The sequence below is a fragment of the Rhinatrema bivittatum genome, chromosome 3 (genome assembly GCF_901001135.1).
Source record: "Rhinatrema bivittatum chromosome 3, aRhiBiv1.1, whole genome shotgun sequence".
NCBI classification, from domain to species: domain Eukaryota; kingdom Metazoa; phylum Chordata; class Amphibia; order Gymnophiona; family Rhinatrematidae; genus Rhinatrema; species Rhinatrema bivittatum.
Window position 1 is genome coordinate 107276330 of NC_042617.1, and position 24579 is coordinate 107300908.

A 24579-nucleotide genomic window follows, 5' to 3' on the forward strand; every position below is an offset into this window, starting at 1 on the left:
GGAATTCTAAGGGGAAAAAAAATCCCCTTTTTAATTTCAGTTTCAAATAATGTGAATACAATTCTTGTTGGACATTTTTTGGTGAATGTTGTACTTAAAGCTTCTGATTTTCAGCTTTGAATACAGGATCAAATTAATATCCTGTTAAAATTCAAATGCAAGCCAGTGTTCAGGTTTTGTCCAATCTTGATGTGTAATTTAGAAAGTGGTTATACTCCTCACTCCTACCAATTAATAGAACGTGGATAAAGGAAGAGGTTGGGAGGCGGTGCCTGGCACCTGGAGGTTAGTATTTCAAAAGCTTTAAAAAAGAAAGAATAAAAGATGAATGAGACCATTTTTGGCATTTGCAGAAAGTGCATTAGCCAAGCATGCTGGTATGCTGTACCAATGCAGACTGTCGTGCTTCAAGCTGTGAGTTCAGATTTCCAAACACGTAATCTTTGAGTTTCCCCGTCTGAGAACCACTTGCACACTCCTAATTGGTAACTCTGAACTTAAGGGCTGTTGCCAGGAAAGGGGATTTTTAGAGCCCCGCCTCTGAGTCAATCCTATATCAAACACAAATCATAATCCTTTGAAACCGCTTTGTTTTCATATGTAAAATTTGTGTGTGCAAGGTAAATTTGCATGATCCTGCTGTGATCAAGGAAGCTTGCGGTATATAAAACAGAAATGATCTCAAATAAAGACTGCAAAGTCCATCTCGTCTGCTCAATCTTGTGCCATACTGCAAAGTCTACCCGGTCACAGGATTTACCCTCACGGCTAAGGATTGTCCATGCTTATCCCATGTTCTCTTGAATTATTTTACAGTTTTCACCTCTACCACCTTCATTAAGTGTACAAATATAGGGGATTGGAGGGAATGAGGAGGAAGGGGTGTGGCTATAGATGACAGCTTGGGTCTAAAAATACTGCAAACTTGGCCAGACTACTGACACTTGAATAAACCAGAGTTTAACCAATCATTTTGATTGTGGTTTCCCAGTAAACAAAACAAAATAAAGAAAATATATTTAAAAATGTACCTTACTAGAAAATATTGTTTCATGAATTTCAAACTGTTCTTTTATTAGGGCTACTATAAGTAAGCCTCCTGGTCTCTCACCATTCCACAAATTGGAGAAAGGCCTCAAAATCTGGCCCTTTGCAGAGAATGTGCCAATGGGAATCCCTCTGGGAGAGCAGGCATTGGGTTAGGGAGCTGTAGCACATTCCAGTTCCCTACCTCCTCCCCCAGCTGATTCCCCGTAGCAGAAGGAAAAGGAAGAAAGCAGCGGCACAGTGGGGCATGTTGTCTTCCTACTGCTGCTTTGAAGCTTCGTGGGTTCAACCTAGAAGCCAGGCCCCAAATGGCAGAGGAGAAAGACATGGCCTGACGTTGCTGTTGCTTTTCTCCTCCCCATGCTGCTCATTCAGCAATAGGAGGAGGAAGGATGGAGAAGGGGATCTGCAGTTGGGAGGTTGAAAGAAGGGATGGGGATTGTGAAAGAGGGGGTTTAGGGGATGGGACCTGTGCAAGAAGGGATGTGGATTTTAAAGAAGGACTGGGGGATTCTGTAAACTGAAGGGATGGGGTTGTGTGAAATACAAACCGGAGTTGTGTGTCTGAAAAAGGGATGGGGGATGTAGGGTTCTGTGAAAGAGAAGCCAGGGAGGGGGTGTGTGTGTGTGTATATATATATTTTTTTTTTTTTTTGTGCATAGGATGAGAGAGAGGGCAGTAGGGATGGGGAGAGGAGGAATGACTTGGAGGAATGGGGGTTGAGAGAAGCAGGTAGAAAAGGAAGTGCAGCTTAAGAAGAGAGAGGAAAATAAATGTGAGGACCCTGGGGAGAGAAAGTGATTAGGGATGTGGAGGAAGGAGGACTGGAGTCACAGCTTTCCTCTCTTCTCTCCAGTTTCCATCCCCAAAGATCCAAGAACCACCTCCTGTTCTCTCTAGATCCCTCCCCCCAAAAGCCCAGAACCTCTCTTACCTAGTAGGAGAAAAGCGAAGGTGTCAGTCAGTATCAGCAGAGGCTTCCCTATCCCAATCTTCTCTCCGTCTCCTCCTCCAATCCCTCATGCCTGATCTTACCTCCAACTCCCCCCCCCCCCCCCCCCCCCCCATCCTGGATCCTCCTTCACTTCCCACATCCCTAACCCCAAACCTCAGACCTCCTTCTCTCCTCATTCCTTTCCTCACTCTCTTGTTTCTCCTCATCTCTGATCCTTTCTCCTCTCCTCTCCCCCTCCTTCTCCTCTCCCAATCTTTGATCCTCCCTTCCTCATTCCTGAAATTTCCCCTCCCTCTCTTTTCCCTCATTGACACCTGAGAATCTCAATTCATAAAGCTCCTAAAAGATTATTCAGACATGAAACAAGGTTGGAAGACTACTTTATTTTTATTATGCAAGATACATTTACAGAATTCAATATTCAAAACAATTCAAATGCATGCAAATATGCTACATAACTTGGCAGAGAATTTCAGAAACATGATCACAGAATTTTCTAACCCTTGCTGCAGAATTACCCCTGAACTGCCACAGGAAACTAGGGGGGGGGCGGGGGGGAGGGCAACTGGAAGGCAATGACCCCTTACTACAAAGCTACCTTCAGATCTCTTTTCTGAATTTACTACAAGGCCAGTATAAGAATAATCTAATAAATCTCTGAAATGTTTGTACTGCAATATAGTGCAGCCTTCATTAAGATGGCTAAGGGCTTGAATTACTAAGTCTTTTCTTCCCTCCTGGTTCAGAAAGCTTAGTAATCAGGCCCTAAATGCACAAACTAATAAATAAAAACTATTCGTATCTGAGAAGCCATACAACTTATATTTTAAGAGCTGGCATCCACTCAACCACTTAAAATCTGTATTAGGACTTACAGCCCGTTTCAGCATTTGAAACATATATAAAATGAATTCTAATCTAATCAAAGACTATACAGTATGGCAAGTGCTACATCAGGACCGAAATCAATACTTCTACTCCAGTTCCACCTACTGGATCCTAGGAAGCACTACCAGTAGAAGATCAATTCTATATAAAACAAATGTCTCTTTAAATAAGAGATGTTTGACAATAAGCATGCATGGCTACTTAGTTCCATTTACTTAAATGATTAGCTGCATTGACGAAGAATGATTATCAATATTAAAGCTCCGCAAAACTTGTACTTTTGAAGCTGCAGTTCTTTTGTCTTGGAAGCATTATGAAACAGTATATCAGAGACAGAGGTTAAACATTTGAGTGACTAAGAATAAACAAATCCTTAGTGGAATGAAGCAATGGATAATATATTGTTTGTGTCATTATCCTTCTCCTCTCAGGATCTGGAAATTAATTTTCTTTGTACCATGTTATGACTGCCTGAACAAATCTTATTGGGACGCATATTTAATAGTTCTTTGTCTTCAGAGCTCGTGTAAAGCATCATCTTCAGACAAGTCTAATTCTAATCCCAGAAAAAGGTATGAATGACCTGTGAGAAATGTAGTTTCCTTCAGGACCAATATGGCTACTCGAGCACAGTAGTCTTATTTTTGTTCAGGTGAATTCTGCTATCCCGCCAGAGTCGGTTCTGTCATCAGGCAGGGTGAGGCAGCCACCTCAGGCAGCACAATTTCAGGGCAGCAAAATTCAGCCCCCCACCTCCCCCCAAAAAAACCATTCTTGCCATGGCCAGCTCACTGTGCCTGCACAGTTTTCATAACGTGCCCTCGTGGTTCCCAACCCCTGCAGGCAGAAGAAAAGGCCTGTGGCACAGACGCAGCTGCAATGATGTGCCTGCGGAGTTCCCAACCCCTACGAGCAGAAAAAAAGACCTGCAGAACCAGTATGGCTGTAATGATGTGGCCGTGGAGTTCCCCTCTTCCATGAGCAGAAGAAAAGGCCTGCAGCACTGGAGGGCTGTAATGACATGCCAGTGGGTTTCCCACCCCTCACAATCAGAGGAAAAGGCCCACGGTGCTAGCATGGCTGCTATGACATGGATGTGGGGTTCCCATCCCCAAAGGGCAGAAGCGAAAGCCCGCGGCGTTGGATTTTTGACGTGCCCACAAGGTTCTCATTCCCTGTGGGCAGGAAGAAGAGCCTCCAGAGGAAAGTGAAGGAGGCATGGCAAAGAAAGGAAGCAAATGGTAGGGGTGAATGAGTGTGTAAGAAATCACCCCCCTCCCCCCCGCTTCCCTTCCCTCTCTCTGACAAAGGAGGGGAAGATAGAGAAGGGGAGCTGAGCTGAGTGAGAAAAAGAGAGAGTGATAGTGAGGGGAAAAGGATGGGGAAGGAAAAGAAAGGGGTGCGAGGGGAGGGAAAGGTTAAATGAGTGAGAGGGAAAGTGAAGGAACAGGAAGGAAGCGAGAGACAGGAAAGGAAAGATGGGGTGAGTGAGGGAAGGGGATTAGAGGGAAAGAAAGGAAAGGGTTGAGTGAATGAGAAGAAAGGGGGAAAGGGTTAGTGGGCTGGAAGGGGTTGAGAAGAGAGGGAAGGAAAGGGTAGGAGTGAGTGAGAGAGAATGGGGTGAGAAGGGAGGGAAGGCAAGGGAAGAAGATAAGTAAGGTAGAAGAGGGGAGTGAAGAAAGGAGGGGAAAAGGCTGGGAAAAAGAGAAGGAGCAAGAATGTACAGGGAGAGTGGGAGTGGGAGAGAGTGCAGGATCAGTAGAACTAGGCAGACGTGGCAGCTGCCTAGAGCGCCACAGTTTTAGGGGTGGCACAGTAGTGGCAGGACTGCAACAATTGAGACACCTTATTCTTTCCACTTGGGTGGGTCCAGGAAAAGAAGTTGTAACATGGGCTTGTGTGGGTAGGAAGGAAGAGGCCCAATCACTGCAGCCAGAAAGAGCAGGAACAGCATTGACCTATGTGGCCAGAAGAAAGGAAAGAAAAAGCGCTTACCCATGCCCTGAGAGGAAAGAGGAGTAGTCCCATCGGCTGCGTGGGCTGAAAGTAGAGGCTACTGCAGCTTGTGCCTTTTGGAAGGGGAGAAGTGTGTGTGTGTGTGTGTGTGTGTGTGTGTGTGTGTGTGTTAGAGAAAACATGTTTTAATGTGTGTATATGAGAGAAAATCAATTTTGTGTACAGCCCCCCCTTCTGCCACTAATCCACCATAATCCCAAGGTGATTGGAAATCAAACTTTCCCTGGTGTGGAGAGTGGGGTATTTTTTTAAAATCCTTTTTAGTTTTATTTATTGGGTGTTATTTTATGTCTTCTGTTTTTAAATATTTTATTGATTTTAAAAAATTTTATATGTGTTTATTTATTGAATGTCCTGTTTGTAAGATGTTTTAAAATATTCTTCTTCTTAGTATGTTTTTACTGTTATGATTGATGTTTTATATTTCTTGAATTTATTGTTCGATGTTTTATAAGGAATGGTGAAGTTTCTGTTTTTCCATTGTTGTACTGCATACAGATTCTGGCATGTTTCAATTTTTAGTTTAGTTATTATCTTCACGTTTCCATTTATTCTTTTTGGTCTCTGTATTCTGAGGGGTTGTCTTTGATTGAGGTGAGGTATTCTGCTAGTGTGTAGTTTCTGTTTAGGGATTTATAGCAGCCTGGCTTGTATTTTTGTAATAGGAGATGTATTGGTATTTTAGGGCCTGGTGTAATATCTGCAGTGTTGGCTTTCCATAGGTAGGGTTGTAACTGCTTAAATGCTGGCAGTTAGTGCTATTTTGATATGGGAGGCTTACTATATTGTAATTGTAATGCAGTTTATTCCTGGCTTTCAGAGGGCCAAGATCACACCTAATGCACATTACAATAGGCCTAATACCATATGGCTTCCATGTCTCTTTTTTGCTTTTTTGAAGTGTTTTCTGATTGGCACTAATATACATGTTCTAAGTCAGCCCATTCCTCAGGAAACACCTAGCCAATTATGCTTTCAGGATATCCACAATGAACATGAGTTTCACCTTATATTCATTCTGGATATCCATAAAACCTGACTTGCAAGGTGTGTCCTAAGGGGCTAGGTTGTTCTGAGTGATATTTTTACCTCAGAAGACTGTACTCTGTCCTTTTTCATGTAAAAATCTATTATAAATGCACAATTTTTAATTGTGTGTGTGAGATAGGAGGGTTGGCGTGGGAGGGAGCATATGACTGTAATGTTTGTCTAGAGTACCCAGTACCCTTGCATCGGCCTGGAGAGAATGCATCCACACACCAGACCCATACCATTCACCCCTTTTCCATTTTCCCAGGGGGCAAATGCTGGGGAATGGTGGGAGGCAGGTAGCAATCCTGGGAGTGCGACAGGATAACTAGCTTCCTAGAAATATTATCGCAAACATTCTTATCTTCCACTCCTCTGGGAACCCTGACCCAGGTCCCCCTTTCCCAGCATTTCAAATAGCCAAAAGAGCTAGACTCCAAGGGAAGATTCCCCCCCCCCCCCCAGGGATTTGACCTGTGCTGGGGTGGGGTGGGGGGCGGGGCTTGGGAGTGCAATATCTCTTTCCTCTCCTCAGATTGTCTTGAGCTGCCCCTGCATCCAGTGTAGTGGTTATTTCTGCAGCTTACTCCTCAGGTACAAACTTAGGACTGGATTTTCTAATGCCCGCAAGGCTTAGTGAATTCAGCTGTAACAGGGGGTGGAGGGGTGAAATGTGGGGGGGGGGGGGTCCTGCAATTGCCGGCAGTGGTCGCACCTCTGTGTTGCGATCACTGCCGGCATTGCGCCAAATAACTACACCATAAAAGGTGTAGTTATTCGGCGCGAAACTGGCAGCGAAAAAGAAGCGTACCTTTCGCAGTCGGCGAAGTCTTCACAGTGTCAGCCCTGATGCCGCCCTGACTCCTCCTCTTCTGGGGCTGACACCGCCCCGATCTTGGTATCGCACGCGATATTAGTGTGGGGGGTTAGGGGCCACTTTGACATTCAAAGTGAGACGTACGAACAGAACAGTGTTCTCTTGTGAAGATTTGATGACCTCCGGAGTGAGGAAACTCACTCCAAGATGAGATTTCTGCAATGTTCTCTCAACCAAGTTTGATGGACTCTACCTGGGTAACATCAAGCTAGGTTGAGAGAACATTGCACAAATCTCATCTTTGTGTGGGTTTCCTCACTCCGAAGGTCATCAAATCTTCACAATAGAGCACTGTTCTGTTCGTACATCTCACTTTGAATGTCAAAGTGGCCCTTAACCCCCCACACTAATACCTAAACCTCACCTCGAGTTACTAGGTGGGCCTCCCATATATACCTATCTAGGGTGAGGGCATTATGGCTATGTGCTCCTCCTCTCCCCTCCCCCCCTCAGTGGCCCTGATAGTAAACATGGTCCCCCCCACTGATTGTATATAGGAAATACCACACTTATCTCAAAGTGAGAAAAAGTTATCACAATTTACGGTAACTTAGCTCTTTGCATAGGTATTAGAGGAAATTGTGATAAACTGCCTATTACCATAAAACACACTCCTTTTTCTATCGTATACGGTATTTAGTACATTTTGATAAATCCATGCCTTAGATTGTAAGCCCTCTGGGAATAGGGAAATACCTACAGTACCTGAATGTAATCCACTTTAAAGCACTGAAAAAGTGTGAAAAGCGGAATATAAATCTAAATAAATAAATAAAAAACAGACTTTATGATTGTAAGCTTTTTTTTATTTTCTGTTTATTAATTTGTTCAAATTTTACAAAGAATATACTCTGCACAAAAACAAAGAAACAATCACTTTTTCAATATTTCACTGTTCAAACTGCTTAAAAAATAAAGAAAAACAATTTTTCTAAACATGACCTCTAATATAATATAAAGGGGCTTATGCCTGAAATATGAGGAGATTAAACACAAAGAGACCATTTCTTTAAAGAATAAGCTTAATGTTTATAGCTATTCCTTTCCTTATGACTCACTTGAGTATTATCCTGAACTATGGGATTAGACAAAACTTTTTTCTTATTATCTAACAGTGCCTTCAATTGCTCAGGAACAAAAAAACCATAGGTAACATTATCCATTTTCAGTATGCAGTTGCACGGATATCTAAGCATAAATACAGCTCCCATGGAGCGGGCTTCTTGACTCATAGCAAGAAACTCTCTCCTCCTGTCTTGGGTAGCTTTGGCCAGATCGGGGAACACTTGTACAACCTTACCCATGAACTCTACTCTCATATTTAGAAAATAATTTCTCATAACTAAACTGAGGTCCTGTGAGTATATGAAAGACACTAAGAGGGTTGCCCTCTCTATTATCTCAGAAGTAGAAGTCTCTAAGAACGCATTCAAATTTGCCATATCAGTCCTAGGTGCCACATCTTCTTCTCTTGATCTTACATGTGGTAGAAAATACACCTTGTTTAAAACTGGTATATTTTCAGTTGCAATTTTTAATACCTCAGTCATGTATTTCTTTAATGTTGTCCTTGGTTGTTCTTCCAGAACCTTAGGGAAATTAATAAACCTAAGGTTCAGGTGTCTGATCTTATTTTCCATTTGTTCCATTTTCCTATTCAGGATAACTGGGTCTTGCACCAGTGCCACCTGAGTATCTTGAAACTTCTTAGTCTGATCCTCCAACTGCTGGATCCTCTGTTGTTGATTCACATATCTTGAATTAAAGTCCTGGGTAACAGTTTCCAATTGTAAAGAAACACTTTTTTCTTTACAATTTTTCTAGTGCAAACCCCATTTGCGCCATCAGCCCCCATAGGGAGTCCATAGTTACTACAGGAGTTTTAGGAAACATGGCTTTTGCATCTTCAGACTCCACAACCTCACCAGTTAAGGCGTTCAAAGGAAACACAGTCTTAGTAATAAAACTTGCTGCTTGCAAATCTGCCAGTGTTTCCCCTTCCAGGCCTTGTTCACTTCTCCCACTTCCCACGGTGGCTCCCACAGTTGCATAGACTTGTCCCGTCGGGGTCGTTTCTGCACTCACCGGGCTTGAGAAGTCCTGGGGAATCAGGACTGGAGGCATCCGAGAGTCTGGGGGGCTTAAGCTGGTCTCTCCAGGATCGACCACGGCTCCTCCTGCGATCACTTCAGCAGAGCATTGCTCCCCCTTCTTAGAATAGCCTGCAGCTAGCTTGATAATGGTCCGCTGTCCTGAGGGAAGAGAAGGGGCTGCGGGGTACATCCTTATCCTCCCTTTTCTCTTCAGGGCCATCTTTATCGAAGGAAACAAAAGAATTAGATGAAAATCGGGCAACACCCCAAGCCGTTCTGCTATACCTCCGCCATCTTGGCTCCGCCCCTCTGTAACCTTTTTAACAGAGTTCTTTGCTCTTTGGGTTACAGATTGCTATACTAAGTTTAGTCAGAAGGGTGAAGAACATAATGTTCTGTGTGTTGTTGCTCTGGCATGGTCAGTGTCTGATATTGAAAGGTAATTGGCTGTTCAAGTAGCCCTGTCCCTGCCTTTCGGAGCAGTGGCTTCTTGGTGGCTAAATCCCTAACAGCAAGGAAGATATGGTGAGGGTATCAAATCATAGAGAGGAAAAGAGGTTACAAAGATCATGACAGAATGGCAATATTTTGTTTCTGCTTTCATCTGATTTATTTTTCATGTTTTGCATTTCTCATACTATGTTTTCAGCAATGTTTTGCAAAACCTTGTTAAGATTTAGATCCTATTAAAAATTATTTTTCCAAAAAAATAAATCATTCAATGCATAATCACCATACTACATTGATTAAAATAATTTACCATGTTAAAAAGAAGTCAGAGCACATATATTTAGTGGTTTCATCCATATTACTTTAGAAAATTCCCCTCATTTTCAGAACAGCATAAAATAGAAAGATAAAATGCTGTTCTAAATCATCAAATGTAAATGGTGAGTAAGCAGAAAATCAAAATGAAAACTATTACACAGGCTGTTCCATATGTAGATATTTTTAGAGCCAAGGAATATATTTTCTTTCTCCTGTAAAATATGAACAGTTTAGAACAATGCTAAGATGATTTTATCTAAAGATATTCAAGGATTTTGAAAATTTCTCCACAACTTGTTAGGGACTAAGGACCTTATTTTCCAAGGCTATCGCAGGCTTGTGCTAATAGCGCAAGCCTGCGATAGCTAGCGAAGGTAGCGCACGCCTGCGCTACCTACATCGGGGCGGAGTCGGCCCCGGAAGAGGAGGAGTCGGGGCGTCACCGGGGCCGACTCTGCGACGACGGCGCGGGCAGCGAAAAGGTAAGGGCCTTTTCGCTGCCTATTTCGCACCCAGTAACTACACCTTCTAGCGCAGGACCGCCCCCCCCCCCCCCCCCCGTTTCGGGCCCCCGCCCCTCATTACCGCATTTTTCTAAAGTATCGCAGGCCTGCGACACTTTAGAAAGCGAGGCCCGTGCATTTGCCATGTACTTCCCGTCCAATTATTTTTTTTGAGGGGAGGCATGGCAGAAGTACACGGTGAGTACCTCTATCCCCACGCCACTCCAGTGTGGCACTCTTGCTCTCCTCCCACACCTCCCGTCATGGTACTGTCCTCTCTCTTCCTCCAGTCCCACTCCCCTGACAACCCTTCCACACTTCTTTCCCCCTTCACGCTTTCCTTTTTGTCCTGCATCTTAGCCCTCTCACACTTTTTCTCCACCCTAAACCCCTTCCTCTCCTTACATTCTGCCCTCACATTCTCATCTTCTCCACTCCTACCTCAACCTTCCCACCCTCCTCTCTTCCCCATACCTGCAGCAGCCATTTCTCCTCCCTGCTGTAGCCTCCCTGACCGTGATCATAGTCCTCTATCCCTGATCGGAGCTTAAGATGCCGCCACCACTGCCTGCTCCCTGGAACAGTCTTACCAGCCACAAAAATCTACTCATCCATGGTGAGTCGGCAGGTGGATTTTCAGAACTCAATGGATTTCACTGGTCAAATGTTCTTCCATTTTTTGCTAATTGCAGAAATCCTGTAAAATAAAATCCCATGGACTTGATTTATGAATGATTCTCTTCTGTTTGGTGCTTACTTGAATATCCTTTAATATATTAGGCCATATTTTCATAATTTTGTGTTTGTTTCCCAGAGACGTGTAAGTCGTCCTGCTTTATTAAATAATCAGGTTATGCTCAAGATGAAAAAACTGAAATTATAGTGTTACTGGTTAGCAATAGAAGGGTAATTTTATAATAACCTTTATATGAAGTTATGCATTGCCTTTGCACATAAGTTATGCCAAGTTTCAAAGGGAAGTTATACAAATAAATTTGCTTGAAAATTATACAAAATAACACACCCAAACTCACCAATACAAAGTTATACCTGCTGTTGGTAACTTGTATGGGTTGATTTATGCATCTACTTTGTAAAATCCAAAGAATGTCTGTACTTCTCACCTCCAAACATCTATTTTTTTGTGCAAATAAAAGTATGTGCAGAATCAGGTTGCACGCATACTTGTATATGCACAAACTCTGAGCAATTTTATAACTATTGGCACACATAAATAGCCATGTTTTATGACTGGAAAAATTACTCCCTAAAAGAGGTATTGTAAATAACAGGTTTATTTCTATTTATGATTTTCTTATTAGACAATAATGGCATGGAAGAAAAGGAAAATACAGAAGAAATGGAGGGAATGAGCCAAGAAATAGGTTTGTATGGCACTGATTAGTTAGAGCTGTCCAGGCTTTATGTATCTTAGGAAATGATACAATTTAGTCAAAGTTATTCAATGAAAATATACAGTATTTGTTTTACCAAGCAAACTTGGTCAAGAAAATGTTAATTTTGGGCTTGGTTCATCTAAAATTGTTTTGTTTATCACATCTTCTCAAGATGTAATAATTATCCAAGGTTTTGCTCGTAGTCAAACTGTCTTATAGGAACCTCACTCATTTCTGCAGAGCATCTTTCTGGGCCATAAAGAATGATGAGAGTCAGGTGGCTCAGGAAGTGGAGGCTAGCTTGGGTATTATGTTTCCTCTAGGGGTAATGACACCATAAGTGTATGCCTGCATAGAAAACGAGCACAATAAGCTATTGCTGCATCATAGTTTTGATGTTAACATCTATGCACATGTTTTACAATATAGTTCTTTTCTATTGTATTCTGCCTCTGAAGCATCTCTGAAATCCTCCCCGTGCCACATGTTATGTAGTCATTCTGTCTGACTTATGACTTGCAAGTGTGCCAATAAGCTTGATGTTAGTCTTATAAATGATTATTATTATAATGATGAAGCTATACATTGCTCTTATAAGATTTGCCTCTTATCAGTATGAAAACTGAATCCTGCTCGCATCCCCTGAACAATCTCATTTGCAATAATATGGTGATTGTCTCTTCCGAGGGTGCCCGGAAATAAAGGTTAACAATACAGTTCTTGACTTTCTTTCAGAAGCTATTACCCCATTCCTCAGATCAAAATAGAATGAGCAAAAGATGACATTTCCAGAAAATATAAGTGAACATAAAAGTTATTCCAATGATAGTGTGACAGGAAGAGGGGTTGGGAAAAGAGGGATTGATGGGTGATCAGAAGTGACAAGCAGTTAAATTTTGTGGCTCATAATGGGTTAAAAATCCTAGGTCTTTGCTAACTCCTTTTTTGTCAGTTATAAAGTGTCTGATCATTTCAAATTCAAGAGGGTAATCTTCAAATAGCCTTCAGATGGCTGTGCCAAAAGATTTTAGCTAGAATTTTCAAAGCGGACTTATGCATATAAACTCACTTTGTAAATTCATAGTTGTCCCAGCACATGTATGTATTTAATTAATTTACAGCATTTATAGGCTGCCTACCACAAGAGCTCTGAGCAGCATACAAAACAGCATGCTTACATATGCGTGCAAGAAGCTACACCTGCTCTGGAGAAAATATAACTTTGTGTGCACATTTACATGCACACTTTTGAAAATTGAGAATATGTATGTAAATGCTTTCCCTGCTCCAACTCTACCCTCTGGAATGGCTATTGCAAAAGCAGGGAAAAGCAAGTGTGTACACTTCCCTGCTGATTTTCAAAAGCCAATTTATATGCGGTCACTCCATATCAAGTGGACCACTCCAGTTAGCTAGACAAAGTACCAGCCTCAGGTTTTCAAGCTTTTATTTAAGCACAAAACAAGAACAGGCAAGACACTACATACGAAAATTTCTTAAACTGCAGATTTCACAAAAATTCACTTAGGGGCAGATTTTCAAAGGCTACGCACGTAACATACGCGCGAAACCTGAGAAAATCTGCTCCTGCGTGCGCCAAGCCTATTTTGCTTAGGCTCGGCCGCACACGCGTATGTCCCGGGGCTTGCAAAAAGGGGCTGTGGGCAGGGCGCCGGCTCGGGGGGGTGTGCCGGGGGCGGGACCGAGGCCTCCGGCACAGCTGCTGTGCCGAGCGATGGCGCGCCGGCAGCCAGCCGGCACTCGCAAGTTACGCCTGCCCAGAGACAGGCGAAACTTTCGAGATAAAGGTCAGGAGGGGATTTAGTTAGGGCTGGGAGTGGGGGCGGGTTAATAGGGGAAGGGAGGGGAGTGGGGGGCGGAAGGAAAGTTCCCTCTGAGGGAATGGGGAAAGTTCCCGGCTCGGAGGGAAAGGGGAAAGCCATTTTATAACATGCGCGCAGCTCCGCGTGCATGTTATAAAATCAGGCGTAGATTTGTTCAGGCCGGTTTGCGCGAACAAATCTACGCCCTCGTGCTGTTTTTAAAATCTGGCCCTTAGTCTTTTTTCCCATCTTGTTGTTTTCTTGCATTTAGAGGAGATTCCTCATCAGTACACTCTCTGCCTACCTTTTGAAGACAGAGAGGTTTTTGTAGATTTTGGTCAGCTTTTGGATTAGTTTTTCTTATTCTGGCGAACACCCTGTGCTTTTGGAGAGGGGCAACCCCCCAATCCTGAGAGCAGGGGCTTGGAGACCTATGGGCAACCCCTCTACTCCCAAGAGAAAGCAAGATCAATGACAGCACTACCCAGCATGAGATCTTTAGGATAGAGACATTTGGATTTTTTCTCTTTTTGTAGTCGGGAGCTTTTTTTCTACCCCTCTGCACACTTGTAGAAGGAAATGGAAGGCTGCAATCTCAAGGAAGATGTAGTTGTGGTGGAGAAGGTGCAGAAAAGAGCAACCAAAATGATAGAGGGGATGGAACAGCTACCCTATGAGGAAAGGCTGAAGAGGTTAGGGCTGTTCAACTTGGAGAAGAGACGGCTGAGGGGGGATATGATAGAGGTCTTTAAGATCATGAGAGGTCTTGAATGAGTAGATGTGAATCAGTTATTTACACTTTCGGATGGTGGAGGGACTGGTGGGCATTCCATGAGGTTGGCGGGTAGCACATTTAATACTAATCGGAGAAAATTCTTTTTCACTCAACGCATAATAAAGCTCTGGAATTTGTTGCCAGATGATGTGGTTAGTGCAGTTAGTGTAGCTGGGTTCAAAAAGGGTTTGGATGAGTTCTTGGAGGAGAAGTTCATTAACTGCTATTAGTCAAGTTTACTTAGGGAATAACCACTGCTATTAATTGTATCAGTCCTATAACATATACCAATACAAGGGATGCTTAAATTCAAAGATTAATAGACGGGGCTAAAAAGAAGGACACCCATAAAATTGGCTGTCCTTGAACAATAGCCACCGTACATAAGTAATACCAGGACACAAGCATCCCTTGTATTGGTATATGTTATAGAATTATTATTGAAGGGAAGAGGTTGGTTGATGAACATTAATTGTATCAGTAGCATGGGATCTTCTTAGTGTTTGGGTAATTGCCAGGTTCTTGTGGCCTGGTTTGGCCTCTGTTGGAAGCGGGATGCTGGGCCTGATGGACCCTTGATCTGGCCCAGCATGGCAATTTCTTATGTTCTTATGGAACATCAGGCTTCTCTCCCAGAGAGAAGCCTGATGTTACATATCATATTGTAACATCAAGCTTTGGGAGATTTCAAACTGGATCTCCACCCCAAAGGGATCAGGACACAGACTGTGGGCTTCAGACTGAACTTTCAACTGAGGTAGGATCTTTTTGTGGCTTGGGGCTCCCCCTAAGGATTCCCAAATCTACTGGGCCATTTGCACAGATGAAGAAACAGTGGCAAGCTCCCTCCCAGGAGTTAAGGGAGATGGACTCAAGCAATTCTTGTGACAATGTAAATAGTTCAAATGTACAGTTTAATTTGTGGGACAGTGATTGACAATTTGGAAATAATCAGTAAACTTCATTTGCACACCCAGTGTGAGTCCAGCCTGTTTGCCCCTGAAGAGAACACAACAGCAGAGAGATGCACACGCATCAGGAGAATCACTCCATCGCCTGGGCCTCAAAGGATTTCCTTTACCCCCACAGAAAGAGCTCACTCTCTGAGAGGTGCAGAAAGAAGGGGAAGGATGGCAAGAGCAGCCCCGACTAATAAATACTTTTATGTCCGTATGGGAAACAGCAAATCCCCTGACAAAGGGTTACAATTCTGACCAAAGCTCATTACTTTCTAATTTTCGGTTATAGCAAATAACCCCTTGAGAGATTTCCAGATTTAATAAGAAGATGCTCACATCCTGCTGACGGGTCTGAGGACTTTCTGTCTACCCAGTTCCATATCATTCCTAAAGAGTTACATTGGATTTCAGTTTTTTTGGTTTACTACTCCAGGCATTAATAAAAGTTTTTAACATTTTTAAATGTTTGAAACGATGAAACTATTCATCCTGCAGAGCTGTCTTTTGCATTTTTCAGGGTGTCAGTGAAGTTCTTAACACAGTTATTTCTTATGCAAAAAATATAGCTAGATTTTGCTACTCATTTCATTGCAAATATGATACTTTTACTTTTTAAACTTGAATTGTGCATTTGGTAACCATAGGATCCATCTAATTTACTTTGACAGATGAAGAAAAGCCTGCTATTGTACCCAGCTTGACAGAAGAAGAGACTGAATCATGCAAGGATAAAGGTATGGAATGAAAGCCGGCTCTGCTAAATGCTAATGAGGGTGACTTTTTTTTTTTTTACTGATAGGAAAAAATAATTTGGGTTTATTCAGAATCTTTCATTCAGACAGGATCTCAACACATGCCAAAATATTACACTTCAAAAACAGATATGCACTCCGCTCTTGAATATATGGCCAAGCAAGTCACTTCTGGTGCTCCATTTGCAAGAAAATGTCTAAAGTAGTGCAGAAGAAGGAGCAGTGTCACTGTTATTGTTACTAAATAGTAAATAGGTAAACTGAGGCATAGGAACATAAAGGAATTACTTCAAAAACAGAGGTTTCATCTTACCCCTTTTTCTTTTAAGCCAATACTTGTCGAATAGCTGAAGAATATAACAGGTTTTCACAATTTTCCAGTCATAAAAGGTGAATTTTTTTTTTGGAAGAGTATAGTTTTCAGGGCTATTTTGGCAGATGAATAATTATTTCACACGGCAAGCAAACAGAAAATTGAGGTGTATAGAAAGCTAGGCCACTATATACATTCCATTAACGGCTTTGCCAGCAGCTTATTCCACTAGGGTGCTGATGGTTATTATCATTTGTATAGCGTATACCAGACGCATGCATCACTGTACAGAACATAAGAATTGCCATGCGGCATCAGACCAAAGTCCATCGAGCCCAACATCCTGTCTCCAGCATTGGCCAATTCATGTCACAGGTACCTGGCAGATCCCATATATAGATCTAATTCCTCATTCCCAGGGATGGCAATACCTTTTTTCAGTCTACCTGGCTAATGATGTGTTGTGGACTTCTCCTCCAGGAACTTCTCCAAACCTCTTTTAAACGCCACTATACTAGTCACCTAGATTGCTGGCAAATATATTCTACAGCTTGATAGTGCACTAACTGAAAAAGTACTTTCTGTGATCTGTTTTGAATCTGATGGTTGTTAGTGTTACGGAGTGTCCCTTGTTTTAGTATTATTTAAAAGGGTAAATAACTGTCCTTTATTTATCCATTCTACACCACTCATGATTTTATAAACATCTGTTGTTTCCTCTTTCAGCCACCTCTTTTCCAGGCTGAAGAGCCTGTGTAGCCTCTCGTCATAGGAGAGGTGTTCCACCCCCTTTGTCATTTCTATCACCCTCCTCTGTACCTTTTCTAGTTCCATGGCTCATTAGAGAGGCAATATGATATTTTCCATTTTATTTTTCATTTCTTTTTGGATCATTCCTAACACTGTATATGCTCTTTTGACTGCTGCCACCCACTGAGCCGAGGATTTCAATGTATTGTCTGCAAGGACTCCAGATTCCTTTCCCTGTGTAGTGACTCCCAAGATAGAATCCAGCATCGTATACTTGTAGTTGGGATTAATTTTCCCTATGTGCAGGACTACTCCCCTACTCCTTGGAGCTTACAAGCCGACAAGACACAGAACAAAACAAGATAAACAGACAAGATACAGAACAAAAAAATATGCTTTGAGCTAAGACAGCAATGCCTTGGCAGAAGAGAATTAAAGTAGGTGGTTGGTTATAGTTAATATTAATTGAGGAAAGGGGTAAATTTAATGGAATGTGACCTCTGAGGATCTGGTTTTTAATCACCTACACCCTTCTATACCATTTATGCACTTCCTGGAGTTCTCGGCCCCAAATATATGTATGCCGACTCTGAGAAGCAGAACTTTATGAGCCTCCTGTGTTTCTATATATTTCCTATTCTCTTCTGTGGTAGGAAAAATGTCAGTTTTATTTAGTTTCCTCCTTTATAAAATCATGGCCACTGTGCGAACCCATGCCATGCTGCCTTTTTTCCTTTTACTCTTTTATATAGTAGCTAAGAATAAGCTTTTAAAAAGTTCCCTTTCAGAGCCACTTGTCACTGCTTTTGAAGAGACAGTACCATGATCTGTGCTTTTTTGAGAGTGGCTTACCAGACCCTTCTTGTTACACATGCCGAGTAAACACACAAGCCCGTCCCTATATACTCTCACACATATAGATCTACTTGTACCTACATGGTACATATTCGCCCAGGAACTTGCATTCCTGCATATCAGTCTCACTCACACCAGTAAAACTATTATTGAAAAAAAAATACACAGGATATCAAAGTTACCAAAATTAACAACATTTTACTTTGTGGGGGAGAGGGCAGAGGATTAAACACATTAAAATGAAGCTTTTATTATCCTGGGCACCTCCTTTTAAGAGGTTGAGGGGGGGGGGGTGTCTCTTCTTTATAGTGCTACATTCTTCTTTCCGCTGCTCCCAGAGGCAGAGGAGCAGCGTGCCATAGTTGGGATGAAAGAAGAAAATAAATTAGCTAGGGACGTGGCAAAACAGAGAATATAGAAACCAGCAAGACAAATTGAAAAAGGAGGAGGAGTGGACAGCCTCACCTACATAATATGGCATCTCTTTTTTTTTCATGCATGCATGTGCTGGTGACAAACCTGGACCTAAGGACGCATGTCCTTCAGAGAGGATTTTACTTGCATAAATGGGCTTTTGAAAACTGCTACTTTTATGCGCATAACTCCTTTGAAAATTTACCTCATAGGGCTGAATTGTCAAAAGGTTTTACGCGCGTTAAGTACACTTTAAATGTGTAAATAGGCTTTTGAAAATTGTTACAATAATAAGATACTTTAAAGTGCATAACTCCTTTGAAAATTACCTTTTCAGTGCATAGTATGCTGTTCCATAAATGATCTTTACATGCATGCTAATCTTTTGTGCATAGTTCCCTTTGGCACATGCCAACCTTTCATATCAAATGTTGATAGTGATACTTATTTTCTTAATATGGCATTGCCCTTCTTTTTGTCATTGTAAATATACTTTTTATGTTTCTTGATTGCTGTTTTTTTCTCCATTATATCTTATGCAGCTAGGCTAAATAAGTGTTGGAAAGATTATGTAAATGAGACAGGTTTGCAAATGCAGTGTGGGCAAACATTTTTGGCATCTTGCTTTTAGTTCATTCTAAAGACAGTTTTTGCCTTTTTCATCTTTTCTTTAGGAGAATGACATCAAAGTAACTATGCATGGCTGAAAAAACATAATGCATGGCTGAAAAAACATAATTGCGCACCAGGCGCAAACAAAAGTACGCCGGATTTTAATAGATAAGCGCGTAGCCGCGCGTATCCTTTAAAATCCGGGGTCGGCGCGAGCAAGGCTGCCCAAAATCAGCAGCCTGCGCGCACCGAGCCCTATCTAAACCCCCCTACCTTTGATTTAAAAGTTACGCCTGCCAGCTGGCCAGCACACAATTCCCCGGCCCGGGAGCTGTTTCGGAGGCCTCGGCCACGCCCCCGAAACTCCCCCGGGCTGGAACCACACCCACAGCCCCGCCCCGAATGACGTCCCGCCGTGACACGCCCCCCGGGAAAGTCCCGGGACTTACGTGCGTCCCGGGGCTTGCGCGTGCCGCCGAGCCTGTGCAAGATAGGCTCGGCGCGCGCAGGGGGGTTTGGGGTAGGTTTTCGGGGGTTACGCGCGTAAGCCTTTGAAAATCTACCCCAATGAGACATGCATATTCACCTGATTTAAAAACATTTCGGAGGTTACGCACATGGCCAGGCTTTGTGCGCCCCGTGCACATTTTATAACAGGCCTGGCCACACGCTTATCCCCTGATATGCACCGAAGTGCGGTCTGTCTGGAAGGGGAAGGGGGAGGGGTCGTGGTCTGGGCGAGGGGGTGGGCTGGAACAGCATCATTAGCTGCTGTTCTGGGGAAGTGTGCACCGGCAGCCAAAGGAGCAGCAAGGTAAATAAAAAAAATTATAATAGCTAGGAAAGGTTTAGGGGTCGAGGAGGAGAGGGGAAGGGGTTGGAAGGTTAGGTAGGGATATAAGGAAGTTCCCTCCCAGCCCGTTTCTTAATTGAAGCGGACTGGGAGTGAACTGGGGAAGCCCTACTCTCGGTGCTGCGCGTAGCTTTTTAAATTCCCCCCATCGGTGCGCATGAGAGTCCTGAGCGGCCCTCACATGCACGCACGGGAACCATATTTTATAACATGCGCGCGTATAAAGTACCCGCGTTCATGTGCGTGCGTTTGGAACCGCAGGTGCGTTTTAAAGTCTACCCCATTATAATTAGTTTAATGGATTCTACTGCTCCAAGTCCAGCCAGCCCCAAATGCCTCATTATATGCTCTTTACCAATCTATTCACTACTTTCAGCCTCCCGAGGCAGATTTCTTCAATCTCAAAATAATATTATAAATATTCACTTACTCCATCCAAACAACTATTTGCCATGGTCTTTTTCCTAGCCTATGAATGCTTGAATTGAGCCCAGTCATTAACAGATTAACATTTAAGCTTACTGTTTGTCCCCAGAGTTTTCCTTCTGCATATTTCAGTGTGTCAACCATTAGACTACATCTTCCAAACTGTAGCAGATTTCTGTTCATTTGAGCTTTTTTCTTTACTGTGTAATATCAAATGCAGTTAGGATGGCAATAGTTAAGCAAGGTGCAAGATGAGCAAAAGAAGGTATGATTGCATATTTATTGTGCATGGTTTCCAGCAGAGCAGAGGACAAGCCAGGATCCAAGACGCTTTTTTTTTTTCCCTCAAGAAGACAGAGCAAGGAAACAATATAGAAAGTTAACTCAACTGTTGGGGCTTGCAGGGTGGGGAGTATTACTATTAAGGAAAGAAATCATATTTAGTGCATGGAAAATCTTTTTCTCTTCATTTTTTTTTAAACGATAACTTGCAGGGCATAGAGGACTAGTTGCTGCCAGGCTGAGGTTGGGGAGTGGTGGAAATGTAAATGTAAATTCAGCAGCTGTGGTCAGAGGGCTGTGATTGACCCGCCCGAACCCTGCTGCTGGTATCTTCAGCATGAAGATTTCTTCCTACCATTTTATTGTACCAGATATTATGCCATATGTTCTGATTAGAAATCAGTCATTAGCAGTGTCTTATCAGCTGTGAAATTTCATTTATTTCTATTACTACCATTGTTTTGCCTTACCTGATTGTTATGCTATGTTCAATAAAGTTTATGTATTACAAATAAAAAAATTATATATATATATACCACAAGCAGGAAAAATAGATGAGGATGAAGTCAGAAGTGTCAGAAGTGAAGTACTGAAATGTTTACCTTATGTTAGCTGTGTTGGGCGCTCACATCATTTAGCTTGTGATAAATATTTAAAAGTGGCTTGAGATCATATGACAGTGAGCTCTAAAAAGAAGAAGGATCCAGTCTAAAAACCTTTCAAATTGGAATTCTCCTCTTGAATAATTTGGCTTGTAACGATATTAAACCATTGCAGAGGCATACTATTCCTCCTGCTGTTACGGTAATCATACTGTTTATTGCTTATGTTAGCTTAAATTCTTGATATGTTTGGCTTTGTTTAAAAAAAAAAAATCCTAGAGATTTATGAAAGCTTAATGGTTGATAGTTCATAGCAGGAGCTGTGTAATTTAACAAAATTCTATTCCATCAGCAGATATTCTGAGTAAATTCAAGGCACATTTTACTGCATTGAATGAAGATGAAATAAACAGTCACATATCAGTTAGCATAAAATAATCTCATGTTTAGTTTCATTGTAACTTTTGTACTCTGGCATCATTGTTAGGTAGGTTGAGAGTCTGAGTGATTTTAACTTTTAAGCAAGAAATTCAGACCATACCATATCGCTTTTATTTTTTACATCACAAGGATTTATTACTTACTCTCCTACCAGGTAATCAAAGTGAGATACAGGATTATTGAGCCGTTTACATCCATGAAACAGAGAAGATACGATAAATAATATGATAGGGGATAAAGAGAGGGAGGTATGAATTATAAATTAAAGAAATCTTGCAAAACATAATATTCATGAGTGGTTTACATCTGTAGGACAAAGAGGAGAAAGTAAATAATATAATACAATAAATAATATAGTATATAGGGGATGAAGAAAGGGAAGTATGAATTATAAATTAAAGAAACATTGCAAAACATACATGAGTGACTTACATCTGTAGGAGATAAAACACAAAATGAATAATATAATATGTGGGAAATGGAACAAGGGAGGCAGGGAGACATGATTTATAAATTAAAGAAACATTATACTATATATTATACATGGTATGGGAACATTATATGACATACTGGGCAGAGTCTATATATGCAGCTTGCTGGTGACAGTGGAGGTCTAAAGGAAGAGCAAAGAGGTGAGGAGGGACAGGGATGATCGAGAGAGGGGACCAGGCCTGTAGTTCACTGTGTGTGAGGCCAGCTAGAAAGGGTAAGCTTGGTGAAAGAGCCTAGCTTTAACTATAATGACAGAATGAGAAAATAATGACAAAGAGCCATGACAGAATGAGAAAATAATGACAAAGAGCCAGGCTTTAACCATACAACAGAATGACAAAACATTCTACCAACAAAAGTTTAAAATATTAGTTGCTGCTCTGGCCTTTGTTGGTAGAGAGTTATAGAGTCTGGGAATGAACCAGGGAGAAGGCACATGTTTGCTGGCCGGCCTAGATTCTTTAGGAGCAGGGAGATGTAGAACCCCTATCCCAGGTCTCTGTCAACACAGGGGTTTGTAGGGATAAGCAATCTCTCTGCTGGACTGGGCCTTGACTTTTAGTGATCTGAAGGCAATACATGGGGCTTTAAACTGGGCCTGGTAAGGAATTGTTATGTAGTTCCATGAGGATTGCGGTAAGATGGTCTCTGTTGCTGCAGCCAGATAACATCCACGTGGCAGTGTTCTGAACTTGCTTTAAATGGTATAAGAATTAAAAATTTTATTCTGCTTTTTGGCACTTCAAAGTTTATTACATTCAGGTACTGTAGGTATTTTCCTATCTCTAGAGGGTTACAATCTAACTGCTGATGCATTAAGCTGCAGTAGTGCTCTAACATGCATTAAACAGCGTATATTGTACGATATACGATTATCGCAGCACTATTACATGATATACGCAAACATTTGAATGGCCCTGCCAGGTTCCCTCCTCTATTAAAATGACCTGCTTTGCATGTGATTTGCATGCACGAATAATGCAAAGATGATCATTAATAGGCAATTTGATGTAAATATTTTTATCGTAGCCGACAGAGAAAGTGATTCCCAGACCTTGCCTTAAGGTGCCCAGATCTCATGGCAAGGTCAGATCGGTGCCATTTTGAAAAATAATGTCAATCGGGCCAGGTGATAGGGATAGGGTTGTCAACTGGCTCCAGATTTTCAGGACAGGTTGATCCAGTCCTGGTTTTACTCCATTGCATGCTGGGGTTTATTCTGATTTCCCTATTGCATTCCCTTAGAAAAGCAAGACTATAAGTACCTGCAGAACTGGATCAACCTGTCCTGAAAATGTGGAGCCAATTGGCAACTCTAGATAGGGGGCGCCCCGGGCCCCATCACGGAAGCTTCTTTTCAGTTTAAACGTTCAGGAGCCGCAGGAGGGAACCCCTGAACCACAATAAATCGCAATCGACCGAGAAACTGATTCCCAGCCCTTGCCTTGAGATCTCCAGACATTGTCCACGTGATAGGGGCAAGGTCAGGTTGGCACCATTTTGAAAAATGGTGTCAATTAGGCCAGGTGATAGGGGGTGCCCGGGCCCCATTGTGGGAGCTTCTTTTCATCTTCAACGTTCGGGAGCTATGGGAGCGGGCCCTTGAACTCCAATGAATGTTTTCTTTACATTTAGGGTGGAGGGCCCACTGAACCCCAAATATTTATCAGTATACCTGAACAATGATTTATTTAGATACATTGGGGGGGGGGGGAGGGGGCACTGTTCTACCAATGAGGTTACTTGACTAGGGGCTTGGGGCAGAATTGGATTTTTATGAACACTTGGTGGGGGATGGGAGCTGACCCCTACTCAACTTTTTCTTTGTGCGGGCACCTTTCAAAGCAGCTGGCCTTTAAGACGATGGTGGTCCCTTGAGATCGGGGCCGCCATTGCACCTAAAGGGCTGCTAACCATGTCCTTTTGTCCCATGAGGGGGTCCCACTATTGCGCACCCCTCTATAGTGGGACCCCCTCCTGTGAAAATACATCATGACTTAATGCATCTAGGTGTAAATTTGCATCAGAGGCAATGGAGGGTAAACTGACGTAAACTGACATGCCCAAGGTCATAAGGAGTGGTAGTGGGTTTTTGAACCCTGGTTTCCCTGGTTCATAGCCTGCTGTTCTAACCACTCCAGTTTCTGTGGGAGATCCATGTATAATGTGTTTCAGTAGTCCAGCCATGATTAGATATATGTATAGATCAGCTTGGCCAAGTTGTCTTTCTCCAAGTGTGGTTTTATCTGCATAAGTCATCACAGATGGTAGAAGGAACTCCTGGCAAATATAGAGATTTGTGATTACAAGTGTAATTTGGAGTCTAGAAGGACTCCCAAGTTGTGAACCAAGTTTTATTGCAGAGGCAGTTTTAAGTGAGGCAGAGAAATTTTCTAAGGTTAGTACCTCTATTTTGCTGGGGTTTAGTATAAGTTTGTTGGCGTTGTCCCATTTCCATATTTCTGAGAGGCAGCTGTTTGTTTTTCCTGTAGCAGTGGCTTTATCAGAGCCCAGTGATGTCACAGTCAGGCAGGCTGGGTCTAGAATTTCTCCCAGCAGGAGCAGGGCCAGACTCTGTGGCATCTAGTTATCAAGTTATTTACTCTGTTACTATTGTTTATGTTACACACTGTTCCTTGTAAAGGCTTTGCCTATA

At 42.3% G+C, this 24579-nt stretch overlaps 1 protein-coding gene across 4 annotated transcripts in view; it reads left to right on the plus strand.

The window, feature by feature from the left end:
• MACROD2 (mono-ADP ribosylhydrolase 2) overlaps positions 1–24579 on the plus strand; it is a 2649380-nt gene that overhangs the window by 2427623 nt on the left and 197178 nt on the right. For all 4 annotated transcript variants that reach the window (XM_029593573.1, XM_029593571.1, XM_029593572.1 and 1 more), the window contains exons 12-13: positions 11500–11562; positions 15800–15865. In XM_029593573.1, coding sequence (XP_029449433.1) covers positions 11500–11562; positions 15800–15865 — 129 coding nt within the window. The remainder of the gene's footprint in view (positions 1–11499; positions 11563–15799; positions 15866–24579) is intronic.